Below are 25,399 nucleotides of genomic sequence, written 5' to 3'. Positions count from 1 at the left end.
ACTTGATATTCAAAAAAAGATGGATAATAACATTACTATATTTTGGGAACATATTTTCAATAGGTTTTGCTTTGCTCTGATTCTAAGGTTTTGGAAATCTGTAAATGGGTTATCAACATGCTATATTCAGTGAGTGTTTATTTAGAATGGAGAAAATTAGGTGTCATATTGTCTATTTTGTTCACTGAGTATTCTTTACATACCACTTCTCTGAAGGACTTCTCCTTTCCAAGGTGTGACAATCATGCCATAGTGTAAGAAATTATGAGCTATGATTATGTGATGGAACCACACGTTCATTAATAGAATGGTGGCCACGATAATAGAACATGATGCAAAGTAGAATGGCTGTTTTTCAGAGATATAACAAAAGTGCACAAATGTCCTCCACTTTTCATTATGAGCTAATATCTTACGATTATGTGATACTTTTTATTCTTCACGACTTTTTTGCACGTGTTATATAATCTTATTCTCACACGACTTGGAACATATTTTGTTAGGATTAAAATCGTGTACATAGGATGGTGAAATAATTTGAGAAAGATCACACTAAGCTGTCAGCAGCACAGAGCCCAATACGGGGCTCGAACTCACAAACCATGAGATCATGATCTGACAGACTCTCAACAGACCGAGCCACCCAGGTGCCGCACCCAGGCCCAGAGCCTGCTTGGGATTCTGTGTCTCCCTCTCTCTCTGCCCTTCCACCACTTGTGCTCTGTCTCTCTCTTTCTCTCTCTCTCTTTCTCTCTCTCTCAAAAAAAATATTAAAATAAATTTATAAAAACAATAAATACGTTCTGAACAAGAGCTATCCTTAAAATTAAATTGTGCAATAAAAATAAAATGCTACGAGTAGTGCGTGGCCCATCATGTACAATAAAAACTCGTTGGATAAATTCACTTGAGGATAATGTGACCAAGTTTATTATATGATTGATAGTAATTCGACATATTTAGCACACAGTTTTAACTAGAATCTTTGCTTTCTGGGGGTGCCTGGCTGGCTCAGTCAGTAGAGCATGTAACTCTTAATCTCAGGGTGGTGCGTTCAAGCCCCATGTTGGGCATTGAGCCTACTTAAAAAAAAAACCAACAATATTAAAAGAAGAATCTTTGCTTTCTGCATTTTGTAGGTTTTCTGAGTTCTAGTATAAAATGTTTGGAAACTTGTAAGGTGATGGGCTATTAGCAAAGCATCATGGTATTGGGGAAAAAGCTGCATGTTGTTACTGGTTGACCTCTATCAGAAGCTTAACCACTTTCTGCTTGAGTAAAGTGGGATGGGCCCCCCAAGCCCCCACTCTACTAGGATATATTTGGCCCAACAAAATACATGGGATGTTATTTGCCCTTGATAAGGGCAGATTTTATTATTTCCCTTATCTCACTGATATCTATTTTATTACTTCCTTTCTATTTAATGGAAAAGTTTTTAAGTAACATGAAATTATACGTACTTTTTGAAAAAATTTAGAAAATTTAGGAAAGTATAAAGGAAAGCAAGCAAAAACTTACCTTAATGAAAGATGGGCTATTTCTAATGTAATAAGATCCAATTTTAAAGTAAAAATGTCAATCTCATTTTTAATAACTCATTTATCAAATCTTTTTTTCTTTTATTAGTGCATTAATCTAGCAAACAGTGATTGAATGACTGCTGTGTGTCAGGTACTATTCCAGGAGTTGGAGATAGAGCAGTAAACTAGGCAGAATCTTTGTTTTCATGGAGCTTATGTTTTTCTGAGGGGAGTATACAATAAACACATAAACAAATATAAAATATGATGTGAGATGGTGATAATGCCCCATGACTGAAATGTAAAGCAGGTACGTGGGTTCAGAATGATGGCAGTCCTTTTTCAGAGAGAGAGTGGCCAGAAGAAGTCTATCTGAGGATGTGACGTTGCACCTGAAATCATAAAGGTGTGAGAAAGCAAGTTAAGTGAGCATCTGGTTAAGGGAACTCTAAGCGCAGGAACAGTAAATTCCCACCAGGTCCAGCACAAAGCCTAAAAACCTGACAGAGACTGGATATCTAGCTCTCTACAATACCATGATCTAACTTTGATATCATGGTACCCATTATTCTGCTTGTATCCCTAGCTTAATTAAGGCTTTCATCTTATGTTAATCTTTTTTTGTTTTTTTTTGTTTTTTTTGTTTTTTTTTTTGCATGTGTAAAAGTCCTTTTATAACCAAACCCTCAACCACTGGGAGGAAGCACTGCTCCAGAGAATGTTCAAAATAGAAAACTGCTCCAATTCTAAAGTGTGGGCGTCTAGCAGCAAGTAGAGGTTTATAAGAGGCTGCTGAGCAGGGAGGGAAGATTTCCTGAGTCATGTCTTTATGGTTTAATATCATTCTGTTTCAAATGAATTATGATAACAGCAGATGCATTTTTTCAAATTCAACTATGAAAGTATGTTTCAGGGAAGTAAGAATGGTTTTTTGGGTTATCCATATTTTTGGCTTTTATTATAAAATGCTGAGCTGACTTTAGTAGTCACAGAGCAATTAAATTGCCGTGAAAATTATTCCCAGACTCTTCTAATCAAATATTTCATTTATCTCTTATAAATGCTGAGAAGATCCCAGAAATGCCTTTTTGAAATCTAAACAAATTCAAATTACTGTTTCTACTCTTATGTATCTAAAAGAGAATAGTATTTCTAATAGAAAAAGATAATAAATAAAGGTGATTTTAAATAAAATACCAATAGGTATAAAGTTAATTTCAACCAAGTTATACTTTCTAGAATATCACATAACTCTCAATGATTGTTGAGCTCAGTAGTGCTCACCAGCAGTAACATGACTTCTGAATAGGTAAAATTAAATCATGGTCAGCACAGCTTTAGTGTTATGTAGATTTCATATTGCGTTTTATTTCTCTGGAATTGGTAATGGAAACTTGACTCATTAGAACAATCAGAAAAACAAAGAAACAAACAGTGTGTTCTCAGTCCACCCCCAGTCACCATTCGCATTATGCATTTAGCATACCTGTCTTACTTTTAAGTTTTTCTCTTGAGGGAATTAGGATTAATAAAACTATCCGTACAATCATAAAGTAAAAGAACCTGAAAAATCCATCTGCTTGCCTTCCTTCCTTCCTTCCTTCCTTCCTTCCTTCCTTCCTTCCTTCCTTCTTTTTCTTTCTTTCTTTCTTTCTCTCAGTTTAGGGGCAGAGAGAGATGGAGAGACAGAATCCCAAGCAAGTTCCATGATGTCAGTGCAGAGCCCCACACAGGGCTCGATCTCATGACCATGACATCATGACCTGAACCTAAATCAAGAGTCTGACACTGCACCACCCAGGCATCCTCATCTGCTTTTACTTCTAAGCAACTCCTTCTTTCTTCTTTTTGCTTAACAAACATGAAACCCATTTTTTCAAACCATCTCAACACCCTTTATACATAAATCCAAATTCTGGCTGCTGGGTTAAAATGAAAGACATAGAAAAGCTGGACTTTTAGGGGTTAGTTTGTCCACAGGGTTTATATGATAATAAAGTAGCTTTTCCACTGAAAACTTCTTAGTAGTATTAACTAATTATAGTTGAGAAGAGAAATGGTAACATTTCTTCTTTGGCAGCATTGAAAACTGATGGCCTGTGACTTATCTCAATAGTCTAGAATCAGAAATTTGTCTGTGGAAAATGGATACTTGGGAGCCTTGCACATCTGTGATTTATGTGGCATTTGACTATAGTTTTCCAAGCTGTGATAGTTCACAATTTAAGCACTTCTCATCACCACCAAGCAACTCCAGAAAATATAGCATCTTTTAATTTGAGACCTCTCAGTTGGCCATACATGGAGATGTCAGGAGAGTTTTGTGGTGACCACGTGCCACAGGCATCTAAGGATATGGTGGAACCGGAATGAACCCGTCCATGTCACTGACAACATGTGTTATGTATTATTATGGTTCTGGTCTCTAGATTTTAATTTCTTGGTGACAGGATCTATATTTGGGGAAAAAGAATTGTCTGGGCTAACTTTCTGTGTAATAATCGTTTGGATTAAATGATTATTTTCCATGCAAATCTAAATAAGATGCAGAGACTGTGGGTGCCAAGGATTTCTGTGTGAATCAGGGGGTAGGAATAACAAAGGAGGCTGTTCTGTGTTAGTGGTAAGAAAGCATCTCTTGGAGGCTAACACATATACATATTCGAATCAAGATTCAGGTAAATGTACTGGTTAAATGGTGGTCACCTGAAACCATTACCAACAATCAGATGTGCAACCCTGCAGTCCACGTGGCAAACATGGGGGGTGGGGGTTGGAAGAAGTCAACTGCTCTGATTGCTTGAGAACCGCAGACAATGCAGCAATCTTCTCCTCGAAGTTGTTCTGGTAGAAAATAGGCCTCTTTCAAATCCGTGGTCTCAATCTCGTCCAAACCTGGAAGTTACCTTTCACATATATTTTTTCTTATTGCCTGCCTGCTTTTTGGTTTATGCAAACAGCAGTCAAAGAAAAGGTTATAGACTCTCAGAATGAAAACCAAACTTAACTTCTGCCTGGAAAATGCCACTCAAGAAAAAAAAATTTTTACTTATTTGCCACCTCACAAGTGTACTATTTGAGCACTACCCTTTACTATATGTATTTTTTTCATATATGGATAAGATAATAAGTTTTAAAAGGGATTTCACTTTTCACAGTGATTACTAGTGGCTTGATGATAATTGCAGGTTGGTCTGCACAAGACCATCAAGAGTTTTTGGGGGTCATCCTTTAAATATTTTCCTTTTCTTTATTGGTTTGCCTTCCAATCATGTAGATATTCCAACAGATTATACTCTTCAATTAGAGCTGAGAGTTTTATCTCATCCCATCTTATTTCCATTTCCCTTTCTCCTGGTGTACGTGCGTGTGTGTGTGTGTATTTATTTATTCCGTGGTATATACCCTGAGACTCTTAGGGAAAGGAAAATTATTTGCTAGATTCTTAGGCCTTTGCCTGAGGCAAAGTTCCATGAACATACAGGAAGTAAAGACCACTGTTTTGAAAGAAAAGTAGACAATTGTTCTTTTGAATCCTTCCTGCCTGTTGTAGGAACTGAGAAGTGAGAAACAGCAGTGAGGCTGGAGAAAATAAATTGGAGCAGTGTCAGGAGGTTGCTTTGGTACAGCTGCTCATGCTCAGTGAAGGAATGAGTGTACATGCAATTTTACTGGAGGACAAATGAATGAGAAGTCAAACACAGAAGATGTAGAAAGAGGGTGATGCCTTTTTGAAAATGATAATTTAAAAGAAAATTTTAATGCTTATTTATTTTTGAGAGAGAGAGAGAGAGACAGAGTGTGAGCAGTGGGAGGGGCAGAGAGAGGGAGACACAGAATCGGAAGCAGGCTCCAGACTCTGAGCTGTCAGCACAGAGCCCAACATGGGGCTTGAACCCACAGACTGTGAGATCATGACCTGAGCCAAAGTCAGACACTTAACTGACTGAGCCACCCAGATGTCCCGAAAATGATCATGTTTGTCACTAAATTGTTTTTGTGATTACCTCAAATATAATTGCTTTTTGTGGATTTTGAATAATGATTTTTTTATTCAAATGGGATGAAGGAATGGGAAGTGTATCATCAAATACATGCTTCTTCCCCAGATGAAACTGTCTTTTTCTTAAAATGAGGTTATAACAATCCTCCTCACAAGCATTATGAAAGCAAAGCTATGAAGTCCTTGGTTTGAGGGTAGGATTAGGATGCTAGTCACCACTTACATGTTTTCATGTAACTCATTTATCGTAGGGTTCTTTCACATTATTATAAAAGTTAGAGCTTATTGGTGTGACAGTTGAGAGGACTTACTGTGTCCCAGAAGGACCTGCCTTGGATGTTATCAGAGCTACCACAACTCATCCTTGGTACCTCATTTGAAAGTATTTTCTGAGAAAAGTAAACTTTCATTTTTAAAATCTGTCAGTTTGAAATGCGTCTGTCAGGACCTTCCCTATGTCTGTAAGGAAAGAGCCAGAACAGTGTTGATGCTATTCTTTCTTATGTCATTACTTTTCCTGTCATGTTTCCAGTCTGGTTTTGACCAACTGGATATTATATCTGTTTCCCCAGGTGTTGTGTGTATTGACTAAAGGGCTTTTCTTTTGCTAGGAAACAATGTCATGAGAACCATCCATGGGGTGGGAGAGATGATGACCCAAATGGTACTCAGTAGAGGCTCTATCTTCCCCATGAGTGTGCCTGACGTTCAGCCCAGCATCCACCCCAGCAAGCAAGGAAGCCCTGTAGAGCCTGAGGACGTGACCGTGATGGACACCAAACTGAAGATTATTGAGATTTTACAGGTATGCTGCATAATGGAAGCAAAGTGACAAACACCTAATTGAGCTTCTTGGTTTAACTTTCTTACAGACTTTGTTCCACATCACTGTGGAAATATTCTGAAATGCTATTGATCTAATTTATTTCTTTTAAGTTAATGACACTATTTAACATATTAATTACATTTGTTCATTTCCATTAAATGTATTAATGGTGATATCTAACGATTGTGGAGTGCTTTGAGGTTGACAAAACCTCTTTCATATGCATTTTCTCATTTAGTATTGACCCTGATTTCATTTTACCTTCATTTAAGGATTTCAGAGCAGGCAAACTTGAGATTGAATTCTAACTCTATTTCTATTTTTAATTGAATTGGATATGTAATTCTGGGTATCCAGGTTTATCACTGTAGCAAGAAACTGAAATAAAATTTTATTTATTATTAGCAAAATGTTAATAATTGGTTTTTGTATTTTATATAAGTGACTATCTTTGTGCTTTTGAGGCTAGGAATAATATATATATTTAAAATTAACATAGTCTAATACCTAGCTCTGTGAATTTAAAGGAGATAAATTATTATTTTATTCCCCCTGGTTTAGTGAATAAATTCCCTATTACTGTAGCTGTGAATTCTTATATATTTTTTCAAGTTTGGAAAGTAGTTTTATGATACTTTAATTATAGCATTTATTCCAGATTTGGAGAATGGAGCCTGGAGTTTTCAAGGGTCTATTAAGATTCTGGATACAATTTGCTAGGTCTTTCATCATAATTTAATGTAGACTGAACTACCAGAAGTGGGTTAGTAGTCCTGGAAGGGTCTGTACATTTTTATTTAAAGTAATTAGATTTATAATCATAAAGGGTTTCACATTTCCTCCAGGAATTCCAAAGGCTGAATCCTGAGAAATATTGGCAGGCCTCCCAACCCTGTGTTCATGACCCTGAAAAATCACTTAGTTCTCCTCTTCTTAAACTGAGAAACGTAGTGATCACCTGACCTGCGGATCTAATGGGCCCATAGCTTAACATCATCCTACTCACTGGACAACCTGTAAAATATGTGACCTCATTTTAGCCCCAGTTACAGAAGATCAGCGTTTGAAAAACATTCTCTAACAGCTCAAAAATGATGAGATGGAGATACTACTGCGGTGGGACAGATTAGGGCTGACCTTTCTTTGCTGCCTCTTTCGGGCTTTTAATGTATTTCTTGTTGAAACTCTTTCCTCACTCTGATTTTTGTGTTCCGTGTCTGGGTCTGCTTCACTCTGTCTGCGTTCCTATGTGCTGCTCTTGAAGACGTTTCTTTCTTAGAACACCTCTTCAAGAATTTCTTTGTAGCTACATTCCTTACGCAAGTCTCCTGCTTCCTGCCAGCTCTTCCTCCTCACGGGGTCTTCCTTTCTTTTCCCCCATATTTTATGTATCTCTCTTTTTATTTCTCTCTCTCATTCTATCTTTGGCCCTCTCTCAACTATCTTTCTCTGCATTTGTTTTTATTCTTCCCTTTGTCCCTTTCCTACCTTCCATTTATGTTTCACAATTAAATATATTGGAAGATGAAAGTTTTTATTTTGGTTCTATTTATAAATAAAAATCTAGGGGTGCTGGGATGGCTCAGTGGGTTAAGCGTCCAACTCTTAGTTTTGGCTCAGGTCACTATCTCATGGTTCGTGATTTCGAGCACTGCGTCGGGCTCCGTGTTTACACTGCAGAGCCTGTTTGGGATTCTCTGTCTCACACTCTCTCTGCTCCTCTCCTGCTCACTCCCTTTCTCTCTCTTTCAAAATAAAGAAACATTTAAAAAAATAAAATACAAGTCTATGAGCACTAATCTTCAACGAAAATGTAATAAGTATTTCACCAATTAGTGTCTTATTAATTTATTCTTTACGTAGTTTTTTTTTTTTAAACCCTTCCTTTCAAGCACCTGCAATCAGTTTCTGTCCCCACCCTTCTGCTCAAGGCTACCAAATCCAATGGCCCCCTCTCAGCCTGTTTTCCCACAATCTGTCCCCTGTTTTGAAATCCCCTTAACTAGAATCCATTCAACCTGTATGTATTGTAGCACTCACCACATGCTCGTAAAAGAGACTCTTTGGTGTTTGTTACCCTTCTATGTTATATGCTCTTCAAAGGCAGGTCTTATATCCTTGGCAACTTTTTTGTACCCTCAGGTACCTTTCTTAGTACCTGGCTTAGCAAATGTTTATTGACATGAAGCATGTTTGTTGCCCATAAGGAGCATAGACGGCTAGCAGAGGAGAGAGAGAGATAGAGACAGAGAGACAGAGAATAAATAATAGATGTATTAGGTAGCCAAGAGACAAATAGGTGTAAATAATGGGTTGGGTGAGCAAAAAAGAGAACAGTTGGTTTGGATTGGGGAACCAGGGAAAGCTTCTTTAGAAAAGGGATTTAAACTGGATCTTGGAGAGTATCTCAAAGGCTAGTTGTTCTGGGTGGAAGAGAATTTTCAAGGTAAAGTGGACACTGAACAAATGTGAGAAGGCAAAAAAAGAAATATCCAGTGCTATTGGAACAGAGCAGTGTGAGAGGGAGAATGCAAGAAGGGAGGGGGGAAGGACCAGGGAGGGAGGGGTGTGATACAGGAGTCACAGAAATGGTAGGAGATCAGGTCAGATGGTACCATACATGTCCGTTATTGGTTACTGTCCAAACAAGGCTCTTTTGAGAGTGTAGGGGGCACTAATAGTAATTTTACTGCAACAAAAGCTTAAACTAGGCTTATTTCAGGCAAGCTGGAATGGAAGGGAACCTCGTATTAAACCACTTCTTTATTGTTTCCCTTCTCCACTCAGAAATCTGTAGCACATACTTTTTCTTTCTCTGATCTCCACTGAAGTCTGTGCAGCCTGATTTAGTTCTTGACACTTTTTTAACGTTTTTATTTATTTTTGAGAGACAGAGAGAGACAGAGCATGAGCAGGGGAGGGGCAGAGAAGGAGACATAGAATCTGAAGCAGGCTCCAGGCTCTGAGCTGTCAGCACAGAGCCCGACACAGAGCTTGAACTCACGAACTGTGAAATCATGACCTGAGCCGAAGTTGGATGCTTAACCCACTGAGCCGTCCAGGCGCCCCTCGATAATTTTCTAATTATGTTAACCATGCTATATTTTGTTTTCCCAATTCAGGCATAGGCTTCTTGAGAGCAGGGGTTTCAAGTGTTTGCATTCTTCATAGTACCCAGCACAGGCAGGAACCTTATTGTCTTATTCCCTTAGTGTCTCTCAACGTGTTAGTTAAGGAGGCAAGGTCAACAACACAATCCAAGGGAAAGCAAGCACCAATGAAGCTAATCCATGGTATATTTGGATGCTGCTTCCTCAGCTGTCCTTTTGTAGCCTAGATCCCAAACTGATTGTGGTAGAGCCAGAATCCACACTATAGTACCTGGAAGTTTAGCCTCTCTGTGCGTGAATGAAAATCATAGCACCAGCAGTCTCCTCCTAGAGCCAATGTTACCTCCGCAAAATGCTCAGTGAAATAGTCATCATTACCTCTTCATCCAGACTCGTTGGATACCTTGGTCTGGAATATTCAGAGTAATCACGGGGGAATCATTTTCTTTTTCCTAAAAAACTGCTTTGGGATTTTACTGACATTGGCTAATGGAAATGCATCACTCTTGTTAGCTTTATGGCTGATGAGCATGTATGCAACTGGAGTGTTAAGAGCTGAGATTTGTAATTAGTTCGTGTGAAATGTTAATAGTTACGTTGTTCTTGGTGTAATGAACTGTCGTTTTAAACATGATGCTAATAAAATTATGTTTTTAATGCTCTTTTGTAGTTTATCCTGAGTGTCAGACTGGATTATAGGATCTCATATATGCTGTCAATATATAAGAAGGAATTTGGAGAGAATAATGAAAACGCTGAAGCATCTGCCAGTGGCTCTCCAGATACATTACTACCATCAGGTACCTCCTTTGTGACAATATTCACCCTGTAGCATTCATATTTTAAGACATAGTAATATTTCTAGGAGACATAAATGCAGAAACCATATCCACCAATGACATGAAGGAACTGAGACAGAGCCTAGAACGTCTTGGAGGATGTTTGCAGTTACTTGGTGCTAAGTCCTCAGAATGCAGTTAATTTTGTAGCCTTCACAATTCGATGAGGGAGAGGTACTGTTTATGTGCCACTTTACAGATAAGAAAACCGAGGTCAGATGGGTTAAATTACTGGCTAAAGGTCACGAAAGTAGTGGAGGAGGGATTCCCTCAGAGGTCTCTCCAGTTTCAGGGCCTGAATCTTGTAAGCACCATACCGTGTTGGTGAAAGTCCAAGGGAGACTTTTTTGCTTGATCAAAGAGCAGTGTGAAATGTAGCTTTCGGGAAGAAAGGTGATTTTTAGGAAGCTGTTGCCCAGCTCAAGAACAAAGACATGGTATCTCCCAAAGGTCTGAATGAGGGTGGTGATGTGTGTGTGTGCGTGCACTTACTTTGCATGGTTATGAACTGGTACCATATGTCAATTTTTCACATTTAAAAATGTAAGAATGAAAACCACTCTTATCTCCGTGTGTAGGAGCATAGTGAAGAAAGAGCGTAAGAATTACTGTAAAAATTTTGTGACTGTAGAGAATACCTTATGAAACCTAAGAAATACTACATTTCCATGTTTCTGAATAGGTCAGGCCAGTAACAGCAGTCTAGAAACTACTGTATTAAAGATTTAGCCAGGTAACTGAATTCTTTTTCTGAGGATCAGATTTGTGTACAAATATGAAATGTTCTTCTAATCGCAACCAGTATGAAAGTGTCAGGGAACCTCCTCTTTTTTCCCTGTCATTCGATTTGGCAGGAATGATTCTGTGATTGTAAGTGTGTAGTTAAAATGAGTGGTAGACCGGGGTGCCTGGGTGGCTCAGTCGGTTAAGCGTCCGACTTCAGCTCAGGTCATGATCTCGCGGTCCGTGAGTTCAAGCCCCGCGTCGGGCATCTGGGCTCTGATGGCTCAGAGCCTGGAGCCTGCTTCCGATTCTGTGTCTCCCTCTCTCTCTGCCCCTCCCCCATTCATGCTCTGTCTTTCTGTGTCTCAAAAATAAATAAACGTTAAAAAAAATTTAAAAAAAAAATGAGTGGTAGACCACTCAGCTCTCTGACTCCTTAGAACCATCCAGAAGACAGCATGCCTCTGTAGATGGGTTAAGTTTGCCTACGTGAGAAGTCACTTCTGGTACATTTGCAACAGTATTGTTTTTATGTTTCCCAGAAGTATAGAACCCCAGAGGGCCATTTCCAGGAGTCATGTGGCTGAACCAGAGAGCCTAGCTGGCGGTTGCATTGACAGTATCATAAAAATTATTGGCTCTCAGAAGCCAGACTTCTGGAAATAGAAGCTCCAAGTGTCAGTAAAGTATGGGAGGGAACCCCCAGAAAACCAGTTCTTTCTGATTTACCTGATCTCTTTCATTGGTTGAGTCTGGAAGAGAGAGCTTTCTGGGGAGAATTCTTTTTCTTTCTTTCTTTCTTTCTTTCTTTCTTTCTTTCTCTGCTTTGTTTTGTGCTTTGGAGATGAGAAATAAATAATGTACTTATTTAAATGTGTTATTTTAAGAAAGATATCTTCAAAATATTGGTGGTGAGGATGGGTGAGGAATCACGATTGGTTCACATAAGAAAATTAATGTCCCATAAGAAGAAGGGATGGAATTGTAGAAGAGGAGCATTCTGAAAGGACCATGTTGTTTGGAAATACCGTAACAGTTACAAGGTTCATTACTGCTATGTTTTGATTCTTTAAAAAACATATTTAAAAAACGTCCTTCCACGTCATCACCCAGTTAAATTATATAAGTGTGTGTGTGTGTGTGTGTGTGTGTGTAGCTGATGCATATATATATGTTTATACAGGTGATGCAACTTTGTAAATGGTGCTTTCTGATCTAAATATATCTTTGTAGCAATATATGTTTCAAAATGTAAACTTTGTTTAAAACGTTGATATGTAAGTGAAATTATATTGCGGCTTTTTAAACTATTGACTTTTCCTGGCAGGAAGGAATGAAGGCAAAATATTTTTAGGTGTGCTAATATCAATATAAATATTGTGACTCTTAATTATGATAAGATAAAGAATGGATTTTACCCTTTGTCTTTGTAGCGATTGTTCCTGATATAGATGAAATCGCAGCTCAGGCAGAAACGATGTTTGCTGGAAGGTATAGTAACACGTCTGTGGCTTTATCTTGTGAATACGATTTTTGCTTAGAATTTTATTGATACTTTGCTATTGTTTACCTCCCGATATTTATTTAATTTTAGATCCTTTATTGTTGGCAACATAATTTCTGCCAGAAATGAAGCTGCTAATTTACTGTAGAAGAGGAAAGCCTAGCTTTTCTTTTAGGTAGGCCAGGGGGAAAAAGACAAGAGAGATGAGATCAGTGTATTGAACTTTTCCCTGAATTCTTTTTGCTTTTCTTTCCTCAAATAATGACAGCACGCGAATGCCCTTTAAGTCCCCTGGTATCAGTAGCGCTGTGTCTTGCAAAACATCGCTTGCCTGAATCTAAAAAAATTTGAGGCAAGGAAGTAACTTCTTTCAATGTTATCATTAACTATTTGTGAGAAATAAAGCTATTTGCTGCCTGTTGGAAATATCCATGATTAAAGAAAACGTGCCTCTGGCATGGCTACCCTCCTTTGTTACTGGGAGCCCCGACGTTTATTGTTTTAAAGTTGCTTCTTTCCTTTTCAGAAATGAAAACTAATAGCAGTAAAAAAGAAAAGTAAAGGAAAAAAAAAAATGAACCTGAAATGTCTAAGCTACAACTTACTGAGTTTCTAGCATTCATTTCTGTTATAGGTTTGCCATGAGAAACTAAACAAATTTCACACTAAGCCCTTTGTTGCATTTTCTTTGGTTAGAAAGACAAACAAGAATGAAGAATCAAGGGAACCAAAAAGGATTTTTATCTCTAGTGAACATTTGGTTCAGCTTTGTTTTCATGTTGTTTTGGTGGATTTTGTTGTTGTTATTGTTGTGTTTTCCTATTCAAGTATTTCATTATTCCCGAGAAGAGATAGATAATAAATCAGTGTATGATTTTTCACCTTGAAATAAATGGACCTCTTCCTCCAGTGCGGTCTTGCCCAGTGTCTGAGTATAGCAAATACCCAGAGCAGCTCTGGTGATTGTGTCCACATGTGTGTGTGTGGGTGTATGCCCTTGTCCTTTTCCCAGCTGTCACTACCTGTCGTGGAGGGGTCTCTAGGGTTCTGGGGAAAGTCAGCTGTTGCTGTACATCCCTCCTAGTATCTCTTCTCAGTACTAGAGTCGAAATTTTTTGGATCGATTTAGATTTCTAGCCTTTGTCTATGTCGAAGTGAGCAACTCATCCTGGTTGGCCTCGTACCTTCCCAGTACGAGCTCTGAAAAGTCTTCCATTCTGGGAACCCCCTCCATCTCGGACATATTTGGAGGGTTGGTCACCCCTGCTTTTCGTGGACACATAACACAGGCTTTTCTTTGTGCTTTGTTTCTTGATCAGTTACATGAGGGGGGAAGAAAAGTGTAAAATTATTTTGCTTTTTATTTTCCAGTTTTTTGGGGAGGAAAGGAATATATAGCTCTGAGAATGTATACATAATTTGAATACCACTTATGAATAGATTTTATGTAAATATAAGTTATTGTAGAATCATTGTTGGTTTTATAGAAAGGAGAAAAATCCAGTTCAACTTGATGATGAAGGAGGCAGGACATTTTTACGGGTCCTCATTCATCTGATCATGCACGACTACCCGCCTCTGCTATCAGGGGCCCTGCAACTACTGTTCAAGCACTTTAGCCAGAGAGCCGAAGTTTTACAGGCATTTAAACAGGTAAGATTGAGTAGCCCCTCAATGGTGCCAGAGCGGAAGCTCCGAAAATGTTGTCTATAACATCCAACCTGACTTCATGGTTGCAGAGTTAATGAGACTGTGAGGCTTTTCCTGGAGATGCTTTCTATTTTTAAAGATAGATGTGGCCTTGTCTTAAGCCAAGACATGATCTATTTTAGAAAGAGTTCCCCATGAGTGATTTTCAGTTAATATCTTTAATGTAAATGACAGGCACAAAGATTTAGGAAGGTGCTGGGGGGTAATACCATATTAGGAATCTTGTTGCCATGGCTATTATTTTGACCCCAGACTTTACTGATAAATTTGGATAGGACAAAATGTATACAGGTGAAAGAAAGGAACTGTTTTGGATCTAATCTTTTTCTTTGTCATCTGAATGACATCAGTCTTGAGACTATTCATGAATAATACCTAAGTGCTTACATGTGTTTCACTAATATTTATTTTATTTAATAAAGGGCTGATCTTCATTAGGAAGTTTTATAAGAATCTATTAAAATATGAAATAATTCCAAGACTAAAAAAATAGACATAATAGTGCATATATTTGGATATGTCATATAATACACATAAATTATAATGAAATCAAAGTTTATACCATGAGGTTTAGACTGTATCAGAATTCTCTTCCATTTATTTTTGTATTTCTACCTCTTTTCAATCACATAGACTCTTGGAGAAATGAACTTTAGCAGTGAAACTAGAGTTGAGGTATCTTTTATTTTACGTTACTCCTTAGCACTTTGCTAGGACTCACTTTTTAAAAATTTATAATTCTTTATATATTGGCTTAGTGTTCACAGATACCTCCAGGTAAGTTTTCATGCTCAATATACATCTAAAATATCCACAAATATTCTAGAAACATGAAACTTCAACTGAGGAACAGCTTAAAAGACCTGGGATTTTTGGCATAATTGAAATAGGAATGAAGGAATTTCCTTAAGTACATTAAGGGTTCAGAGTTTTCTGTTTCCAGGTGCAATTGCTGGTGTCCAATCAAGATGTAGATAACTACAAGCAGATCAAGGCGGATCTAGACCAGCTTCGACTCACTGTAGAAAAATCTGAGTTATGGGTTGAGAAGAGCAGCAGCTATGAGAATGGAGAAATGGGTGAAAGTCAAGTAAAAGGTGGTGAAGAGCCAATTGAGGTTCGTTTTCACGATATTTTTGGAAATAATGATTTTTCAATTTCTTAAGTCATATGCCATCTAGCCAAAGTTGTTCATAAAGAAAAACTTTATTCTGAGTAATACAGCATCAACTTTTTATTTGCCAAATCAGTTAACTCCCTACACCTGTATTTTGGAATTAGTTCTCTCCAATTGCTATCACTTCTTAGCTCATTTGCCTACTTTTTCACTCTCTCTCCTTTTCACGATACATCTGACAGTCCAGGAATCAGGACAATAGGATGGAGTCAGATGGACAAAGAAGGAGTGGGTCCTAAGCATAGACTTGAATAAAGAGGTGAAGTTTTGTCACCACCATTCACCGTGGCTGTTTACTGCCAACCTGTAAATTATTCCTTTCTTTATTGCATATCCTTATATAATACATAAAAATAGCTAACTGGAACAATCTGCTTTAGTGACAGCATGAAAATAGCAAAATTCTGCATTTGCTCTAAAGAGTGGTAAGATGGTGATCCTATGTCTTCTGTTGTATAGGTTTTAGTTTTCAGTGGGTTAATTAGTTGCTGTTTTCACATTTCACTAAATACTAAATAACCATCTAAAGTTTTTAAAACTGTATTTTAATGGTAACACTTAGCAGACCAATGCCAACATCATAATCGATAAGATATTATTTCTTAAATGCCTATCTAGTGTTTTATTGAGTTGTTTTTTAATCTGTAGGAATGCAGACTATTTAGGTAGGGTTTGCCTACCGCAGCTTCTCTGTTTGTTGGAATACCCAAAGTATTGTGTAGTGAAAGGTGAAGATGGAGTGGGAAATAATTTGAGTCCTCAACATGTGGAAAGGGAAGTTCCTCTGGTGGGTTCCTCTGGTGGGTTCCTTGTCTCAGGACCACTTACCACTAATCTGCACAAAACTTTTGACTGAATCTGTTAGCACCTTTTTCTGTGATTTTATAATGTAAGTTACTAGAATGTAGAATTTCTACTCCGTATAAATTTCTTTCATGACCAGATTTGTTGTTGTTGTTGAAGTAGAGTTCTTCCATAGCATATTTAAGAAATAAGAGGACATTTCATATTAATTTAGTACCTGCTATACATCAAGTCTTAAAGCAGACATTTTCATACACGGTATCTCATTTTGTATGTTACAACAAACTTTGGAGAGAGTTAGATCACATTTCTAAGGATGAGTCAGCTGGAGCTCAGAAAACCCAAGGATTTCGTCACTATTAGGCAGCTCTGCGTGACTCAGCTGAGATTTTAACCTGGGTCTTTCTGATGATACATTCCAGGCTCTTTAGTGTAAGACTGCGCTTTCTGATATAATATTTAAAGGTAATAAGAGATGTATTATGCTTTCACAAGGTTGGAATACCTCTTCCTTTTGCAAATACATAATTTGTACATGTTCTAGGGAATAAACATAACGTTGCTTCCCCTTCCAGAACATTGGATTTTTAAAAATAAAGAACAGCTCTAAAACAGAGATAAAAGCATTATGCTCTTTGTAAAAGTTTGCACAAAATCAGTTAAGAGTATAGGTGAGATGTTCCATGAAAGATGTGAGTCACTAGTCTGAAGTTTAAGTTCCTAATTACTGAAAGAAGTAGAGAAAGACCCTCTATCGTAGTGAATATCCAGGGTACCCCCTTCTCAGTTTAATAAGCAATGTTTTGATGTAAGAAAGGAGAAGGTGTTTGATTGAGGATGCCTTCAAAATAAAACTGCATTCTGTGTGGGTTATAAATCTATTTTTCTAGGGATTTCAGACGAATATAAGTCAATGAAGCTGGAATTTATTTATTTATTTGTTGAGCACAGGATTTATCAGTTCAGAAAATGGTGATAATTTTAGGCACTTGAAGCAGGAAGTGATTTAATACAAGCAGTTATATTTTTGGAAAGTCTGGAGGTGTACACTTCGGAGGCTGCCCCTGGACTATTGATTTCAAGGTCAAACAGTCGTAGCTACGATTCAGAGGTCAAGAAGCTTCTTTGGTTGCTGCCGACACTGCTGCTCCAGCGCCACTGACTCACACCTGAAAAAACATGTGACCAGATAATGGAACACTCCCGTCTATCAGGATTTTCTTCTCAGCCCTTACAGACACAGAAAGATGGCCTTGAATGGATAGGGTATTGAGAGCATGGGTTTTGAGGTCAGATACCCTAGAATTTGCCACCAAGTATATGTGTGACTTTGGGCAACTTATTTTAATTCCCTAAGTGTTTTTTTAATAGTCTATTCAGTGGACACAATAATGGCACTTAGCTCATGGAAATACTGTGAAGATTAAGTGAGCAAGCTGTGCACAAGGCGTGTCAGTGAAAAGGACTCCGGTGGGAAAATATAAACAATAAGGTGACATGTTATCTACCAACACGTCAAGAAGTAAGGCTTCAGCTTTAATTCATTCATTTCTCAGTGTGGTAATTATTCACAAATAGACTTAATTTTGAGACTGGTCTTTTCATGGTTGCATCATGGCAGCAGCGTCCTAGACATTATGCCCCTGCGTGACAACACCAGGAAGGGGTATCTATGATTTTCATGCATTCCTGAGTCTCCTGTTTAGGAGCAAGAAAACCTTTTCCAGGCATCCCTTAGTAGGTTCTATCTCATGCCTACTTGACCAAAGCAGGGCCACATGTTTACCTCTAAACCAATGGATTATAAGATTAATTCAGACTAAGTAATAGATGATCCTTAATCTCCAGGATACCCTCCCCTAAATTACAGTGGGAAAGGATAGATAGTAGAACAAAAATGAAATCTACTATCAAGAAAGAACAGCCGACAGCATCTGCCAAAGTCAGTAGTCAGTGAATGCTTGTTATAATTATTATTGGTTTTTATGTACAGCATATTGTGCTGTTGACTATGATGGATATTGAATTATGAAATTTTAGGGTTAAAATATACTCATAGGGGTATCAAGTCCAATTCCTGTGTGATATTTATTTTCTCTCTGAATACCTCACATGAGATAGTTCTTAAAACCAAACCACCCTTCTGTGATGGCAAATTCAGTAGCTCTTGAGGTAGCACATTCTACTGAAATGAACACGTAGTTTAAGAAATAGAATATTACCAGTAAGGAGTCCCTGCAGTCCCTCCCCATATCCCAGAAGAAATCATTCTCCTGAGTTTATGATTATTCCCTTGCTTTTCTTAATGGTTTTATCACACATGTTTGTATTTCTGGAACATGGGGCATTTGGGTGGCTCAGTTGTTTCAGTGTCTGACTCTTGATTTCAGCTCAGGTCATGATCTCATAATCTATGAGTTGGAGCCCTACATGGGGCTCCACACTGGACATGAAGCCTGCTTGAGATTCTCTTTCTGCCCCTCCCCTTTTCATGCACACACACAAACTCCCTCTCAAAAAATAAATAAATAAAACAAAAAAATATGAAAAATATTTCATTTAGTCTGTTTTGGGTATATTTTTGTCCTCCATCCTTGTTTATATATAGCTGTAACCCATTGATTTTTTTCTAATATATATTAGAATGCGCATTGCATTTTATGCACATGTTTATCTAGTTAACTGTTGGTGGACATTTTCATTCTTTAAAGTTCTAGCGTTTTTAAAGAAAATTTGCTACCAAAAGAAATGCTACTTTGAAAACTTTTGTATGTCACCCGATGCACATGTTTAAGAGACTCTTCCAATTAAAGACTTAGATGTGAGACCTGAAACTATAAAAATCTTACAGGAACACACAGGCAGTAATTTCTTTGACATTGGCTGTAGATATTTTTCTACATATGTCTCCTAAGACAAGGGAAACAAAAGCAAAAATAAACTACTGGGATTATATCAAAATAAAGGCTTATATTTATTTTTTAAATGCTTTTATAGTTACTTTTATTTTAGACAGAGAGAGAGAGAGAGAGAGAGCGAGCGAGCATGAGCAGGGGAGACAGGCAGAAGGAGAGAGAGAGAATATTAAGTAGGCTCAGTGTAGAGCCCAACATGGTGCTCAATCCCATGACCCTGGGATCATGACCTGAGCTGAAATCAAGAACTCGGACACTCAACCAACTGAGCTACCCAGGTGCCCCCAAATAAAAAGCTTTTAAACAGCACAGGAAACCATCAATAAAACACAAAGGCAGCCTACTGAATGGAAAATATTTGCAAATGATATATCTGCTAAGAGGTTAATATCCAAAATACATAAAGAACTTATACAACTCAGCACCAAAAAACCGAATAATCCCATTAAAGGTGGGCAGAGGACCAGGGTGCCTGGGCAGCTAAGTCAGTTGTGCATCTGACTCTTGATTTTGGCTCAGGTCATGATCCCAGGGTCATGGGATGAACCCCATGTCTGACTTTGTGCTGAGCATGGAGCCTGCTTAAGAGTCTCTCTTCCCCTCTCTCTCCATCCCGTTCCCTCTCTCTCTCCCTTGCCCCTTCCTCCTTCTCGTACTCTTTCTCTCTCTCTAAATAAAAAAGAAATCTACTTAAAAAATGGGCAGAGAGCATAAGTAGACATTTTTCCAAAGAAGACATACAGATGAACAGCATGATAAGATGCTCAACATCACTTATCATCAGGGAAATGCAATTTGAAGCCACAATGAGATATCGCCTTACATGTGTCAAAATAGCCAAAAATCAAAAAGACAAGAAATAAGTGTTGACAAGGATGTGGAGAAAAAGGAACCCTTGTGAACTGTTGGTAGCAATGTTAATTGGTACAGCCACTGTGGAAAACAGTATGGAGGTTCCTCAAGAAATTAAAAATAAAAATACCATATAATCCAATCATTGCACCAGTGGGTATTTACCCAATGAAAATTAAAACACTAATTCAAAAAGATATATGCAATATATGCCCCCTTACTTTTATTGCAGCATTATTTACAGTAGCCATGATGTAGAAGCAACCTAAGTGTCCATTGATAGATGAATAGATACAAAGATGTGGTGTATGTATGTGTACACACACACACACACACACACACACACACACGAATATTACACAGCCATAAAAAAGAATGAGATTGTGCCATTTGCAACAGCATGGATGGACTTAGCATTATGCCAAGTGAAATAGGTTGGACTGAGAAAGATAAAAACCACATGATTTCATTCATATGTGGGATCTAAAATAAAACCAGTGAACACACAAACAAAAAGCAGAATCAGATCTGTAAGTACAGAGAATAAACTGAGGGAGAAAGAGGGGATGGGCAAGATGGATGAAGGATAGGAGATCTAGGTTTCCAGTTAGGGAAGGAATAAGTCACTGGAATAAAAGGCACAGTACAGGGGATATATCAATGATAATGTAATAGTGTGGTGTGGTGACAGATGGTAGCTACACTGGGTATCATAGAGAGAACTTGAATTGCTATGTTGCACACGTAAACTGATGTAACATTGTGTGTCAACTATCCTCAAATTAAAAAAAAATTAAAAAGAGACTTCAGGATATATATTTAGGTGTAAAACACCTAGTGTGTTTACTTTTACCAAATAATGCCAGTTGTTTTCCAAAGACCGAGTGACACTCCCTCCAGCAATATATGAGAGTTCCTTATCCTCATAACTGCTGGTTTTTTCGCTTTTCCATTTCTGACATTTGGGTGCATTGACACATTTTCTCTGTTGTGATTTTGCTGCCATTACTCATGAGGTTGAGCATATTTTCATATGCTTATTGGCCATTTCACTTCCACTTCCATTTTAGATTAGGTTAAATTTTGTATGGGCAAATTAGGTCCTACCAATCCATGTATACCTACTACTGAGGCTAAAAATATTAAAAAAATTTTTTTTTAGTGTTTATTTATTTTTGAGAGAGAGACAGTGCGAGCGGGAGAGGGCAGAGAGAGAGGGAGACACAGAATCTGAAGACACAGACTCTCCAGGCTCTGAGCTGTCAGCACAGAGCCCAACGCAGGGCTCGAACTCACAGACTGAGAGATCATGACCTGAGCCGAAGTTGGACGCTTAACTGACTGAGCCACCCGGGCGCCCCAAGGCTAAAAATATTTTTGACTGCAAGTCATGATTATCCTATCCTATAAGTTCAAACTTGCGTACAATCTTTTCATCTGTTATTTCTTTTTCTCTTGCTTTGTTGTATTGGTAAGATTTTTCCAGTATAATGTTGAAAAGATAATGTCTTGCTATCCTTGTCTTGCTTCTGATCTTTAAGGGAATAATTTTAATACTTCACTGTTGAACATAATGTTTATTATCCATTTGTTTTGTAGATACCCTTTATCAATTATAGAAATCCCCTTCTATTTCTAGTTTGCTAATTTTTACCATGAATTGTTATTGGCTTTAATTAAATACAGTGTAAGCATTTATCAAGATTATGTTCTTTTTATGTAATCTTAATCTGCTAATTTTTAAAAAGTTTTCATCGAAGTTCTAGTTACTTAACGTATAGTGTAATGTTAGTTTCAGGTGCACGATATAGTGATTCGACACTTCCATACATCAGCCAGTGCTCATCACAAGTGCACTCCTTCATCCCCATCACCTATTTCACCCATCCTCCCCTAATCTGCTAATTTTTAAAAAAAATGTTTATTTTTATTTATTTTGAGAGAGAAAGAGAGCACAAGGGGGAGGGGCAGAAAGAGAGGAGAATCCCGAGAGAGAGAGAGAATCCCAAGCAGGCTCCCTGCTGTCAGCGCAGACCCCGCTGCGGGGCTTGTGGGTTTGATCTCACGAACCACGAGATCATGACCTGAGCCGAAATCAAGAGTCGAATGCTTAATTGACTGAGCCACTCAGGCACTGCTAATTTTAATAGCATGACTCATAAATAGAGCTTCTACCATAGTAACCTTGCATTCTAAAATAAATATATCTTGGTGATAATTTTTACATTGCTAGATCCAGTTTGCTAATATTTTGTTTAGGATTTAACATCTATGTTGTCAGTGAGACTGGCCTGTAATTTTCCTTACTTGTACTGTTCCTCTCAAGTGTCAGTAGCAAGGTTAGACTGATTTCATAATAAAGTGAGTTGCAAGATCTAATCCTTTCTGTGCATATGATTAGATATCTATTCCATAAATGTTTTTAAAAATATTTTTTATAGTTTATTTATTTATTTTGAGAGAGAGAGCGAGCATGAGTGAGAGGGAGGCAGAGAGAGAAGGATAGAGAGAGAATTCCAAGCAGGCGCCACGCTGTCAGCATGGATCCTGATGTGGGGCTTGAACTCACAAACCATGAGATCATGACCTGAGCTGAGGTCAGACACTTAACTGACTGAGCCCTATTCTGTAAATGTTTGACAAAGCTCATCTGTGAATCTGCCTGGGCCTTGGATTTAGTTTGTGGGAAGATTTTAACTACTGATTCAATTTCTTTAATGGATATAAATTAATTCAAATTTTCTATTTTGGGTCAGTTTGTTTTATTTTTCTGGCCATATGCTTTAGCTTTCAAATTTATTGGCCTAAATTTATTGATATTCTTTCATTATCTTTTAACATTTCTTCTATCTCTTTAGCTTCAGACCCCTTTTTTATTCCTGATATTGTTTACTTGTGTTAAATTTTTCTTTTGCCCCTTTTGATTTCACTATTTGTGTTGTATACTTCTGTGGGTTCTGACAAATGCACAATGTCGTGTGTCATCTTACCAGCATTGCACATATTTTGATCATCCTTTTTAGTGAATCCATTTTTGGCTTTGTTGAGCTTTTGGTTTGTTATTTTGTTATATTTATTCTGCTATAACCTTTTATGTTTCAGATTTTAAAAAATTTAACGGTATAATTTCCTTCTAAGGAACTGCATTCCACAAATTTTGACAAATGCCATTTATATTATTGTTCAATATTAGATATTTTAAAATTTCCATTATGACTTCTTCTTTCTCCCAGAATTACTTGGAAATGAGTTCTTAAATTTCCAAATGTCTAGACAAAATTTATCCCTTTTTGTTATTGAATTCTTAATTAATTAACTTGTGGCAAGAGAACGTGGTTCTGATGCCATCAGTTATCCAAAATTTGTTGAGACTTGCTTTTTGGCCTATTATATACCATCAGGTTTTGTAAATGTTTTATGTGGGCTTGAGAAGAATGTGAACAGGCATAGGGTTCCTTGTATATGGGTAGTAAGTCAAGCTTATTGTGTTTAAAATTTTTCTTAATGTTTATTTTTGAGAGACAGAGAAAGACAGAGTGTGAGTGGGGGAAGGGAAGAGAGCAAGAGGGAGACACAGAATCCAAAGCAAGCTCCAGGTTCGGGGCTGTCAGCACAGAGCCACTGCAGGGCTTGAACTCATGCACCATGAGATCATGACCTGAGCTGAAGTCGGACGCTTAACCAACCCAGCCACCCAGGTGCCCCAAGCTTCTTGTGTTTGAATCATTTATCTACTTACTAATATTTTTGTTTTCTTGACATATCCGTAATTGAGAGAGATTTGTTGACATTTCCACTACAATAGTAGGTTTATGAATTTTTTCCTGTAGTTTTATTAATTTTTACTTTGTATGTTTTAAGGCTATTTTTGTTTGCTTGGTTTTCTTCCACTTAACTTTTTAAAAAAATTTGTGTATAGTTGACATGTTTTAAAAACTTTTTTAATGTTTATGTGTTTATTTTGAGGGGGAGAGAGAGAGAGTACATGCACACAAGCAGGAGAGGACAGAGAGAGGAGAGAGAGAATCCCAAGGAGACTCTGTAGTGTCAGTGCAGAGCCTGATGTGGGGCTTGAACTCACAAACCATGAGATCATGACCTGAGCCGAAATCAAGAGTCAGACACTTAACCAACTGAGCCACCCAGGTGCCCCTAGTTGACATGTTTTAAGGCTATTTTATTTGATGCCTATAAATTTAAAATTAGTTTTTTCTGGGAAGACACCTTTTATCGGTTGAAAGATATTTTCTCCCACTTCTGATGATAATATTTCATGTCTTCAGGCTTCCGTTGGTACTGTTGAAAAGTTTGCTGTCTGTTGAATAGTGGTGCTTTAATTCTGAAACTGATTAAGTGTATGTTAAAATTTATGATTGCTTCAATATCTGTTAATTTCCTTTTCATGTTTTCCCTACCTGGGACTTTGTGCTGAATTGGAATAATTTTTTTAGACATATAAGTCTCTCTTTAAATATGTCTTATCTGCAGTCCACCTACTGAGTTTGTAACTTCAGTCATTATATTTTTTCATACTTGCAATTTGATTTTTAAAACAATCCTTTTGGTCATTTTTGATCATCTTTTGTTGCTTGCTAATTTTTGTGATTCCATATGGCTATTTTTTAGACTGTGTATAATAATTCCAGGATCAGAATACCTTGGGTATTTTTTATGATTCTCACTCATGTTGCCTGTTTCCTCATATATTTGGTCATCTTTGATTATGAGCTCATACCTTTTTTTTAATAGACTTTTTTAGAGCAGTTTTAGATTTAGAGAAAAACTGTGCACAGAGTACAGTAAATTCCCATATACTTCCCCTATGGTCATATGATCATTAATATGGCACATTTATTCTTCGATAAGCCAATATGGATACATTACTATTAATTAAAGCCCATAAGTTTACTTTAGGTTTTACTATTTATGTTGTAAAATTCTATGGCTTTTGACAAATGCATAACGTCACACATGGTATCACACCATGAATAGCTTCACTGAATAGCTTCACTGCCCTAAAAATCCTCTGTGCTCCACCTGTTTGTTCTTCCCTTGTGAAACCCCGAGTCCGGGAAACCACCGATCTCTTTACTGTCTTTATTTTTTTGCCTTCTCCAGAATGTCGTGTGGTTGGAATCGCACAACATACAGTTTTTGGAGACTGGCTTCTTTCATTTAGCAGTACACATTTGAGGTTCTTTTATGCCCTTTTGTAACTTGCTAGCTCATTTCTTTTTATCACTGAATAACACCCCATTGTTGGATTGACAACAGTTTATCCATTCACCTATTGAAGGACATCTTGGTTGCTTCCAGTTTGGGGCAGTTACGAATCATGCTGCTGTCAACATTCGAGTGTGGGATTTGAGCTCTTATGTTTTTGACTTCGGGCATGGGGGTTGAAATTGGGCAT

General features: G+C 37.6%; 1 protein-coding gene across 4 annotated transcripts in view; it reads left to right on the top strand.

The window, feature by feature from the left end:
- The window catches only part of ITPR2 (inositol 1,4,5-trisphosphate receptor type 2), a 489,660-nt gene that overhangs the window by 176,495 nt on the left and 287,766 nt on the right, over nucleotides 1–25,399 (top strand). For all 4 annotated transcript variants that reach the window (XR_009617392.3, XM_060658096.3, XM_060658095.3 and 1 more), the window contains exons 22-26: nucleotides 6,138–6,331; nucleotides 10,133–10,262; nucleotides 12,458–12,515; nucleotides 14,016–14,181; nucleotides 15,182–15,355. Coding sequence is in view for 3 of the 4 variants with exons in the window: in XM_060658096.3 (XP_060514079.3) it covers nucleotides 6,138–6,331; nucleotides 10,133–10,262; nucleotides 12,458–12,515; nucleotides 14,016–14,181; nucleotides 15,182–15,355 (722 nt within the window). In the remaining variant the exon portion in view is untranslated. The remainder of the gene's footprint in view (nucleotides 1–6,137; nucleotides 6,332–10,132; nucleotides 10,263–12,457; nucleotides 12,516–14,015; nucleotides 14,182–15,181; nucleotides 15,356–25,399) is intronic.

The sequence above is a fragment of the Panthera onca genome, chromosome B4, assembly GCF_046562875.1.
Source record: "Panthera onca isolate mPanOnc1 chromosome B4, mPanOnc1 haplotype 2, whole genome shotgun sequence".
NCBI classification, from domain to species: Eukaryota; Metazoa; Chordata; class Mammalia; order Carnivora; family Felidae; genus Panthera; species Panthera onca.
This window is presented reverse-complemented; position numbering and strand designations above follow the sequence as displayed.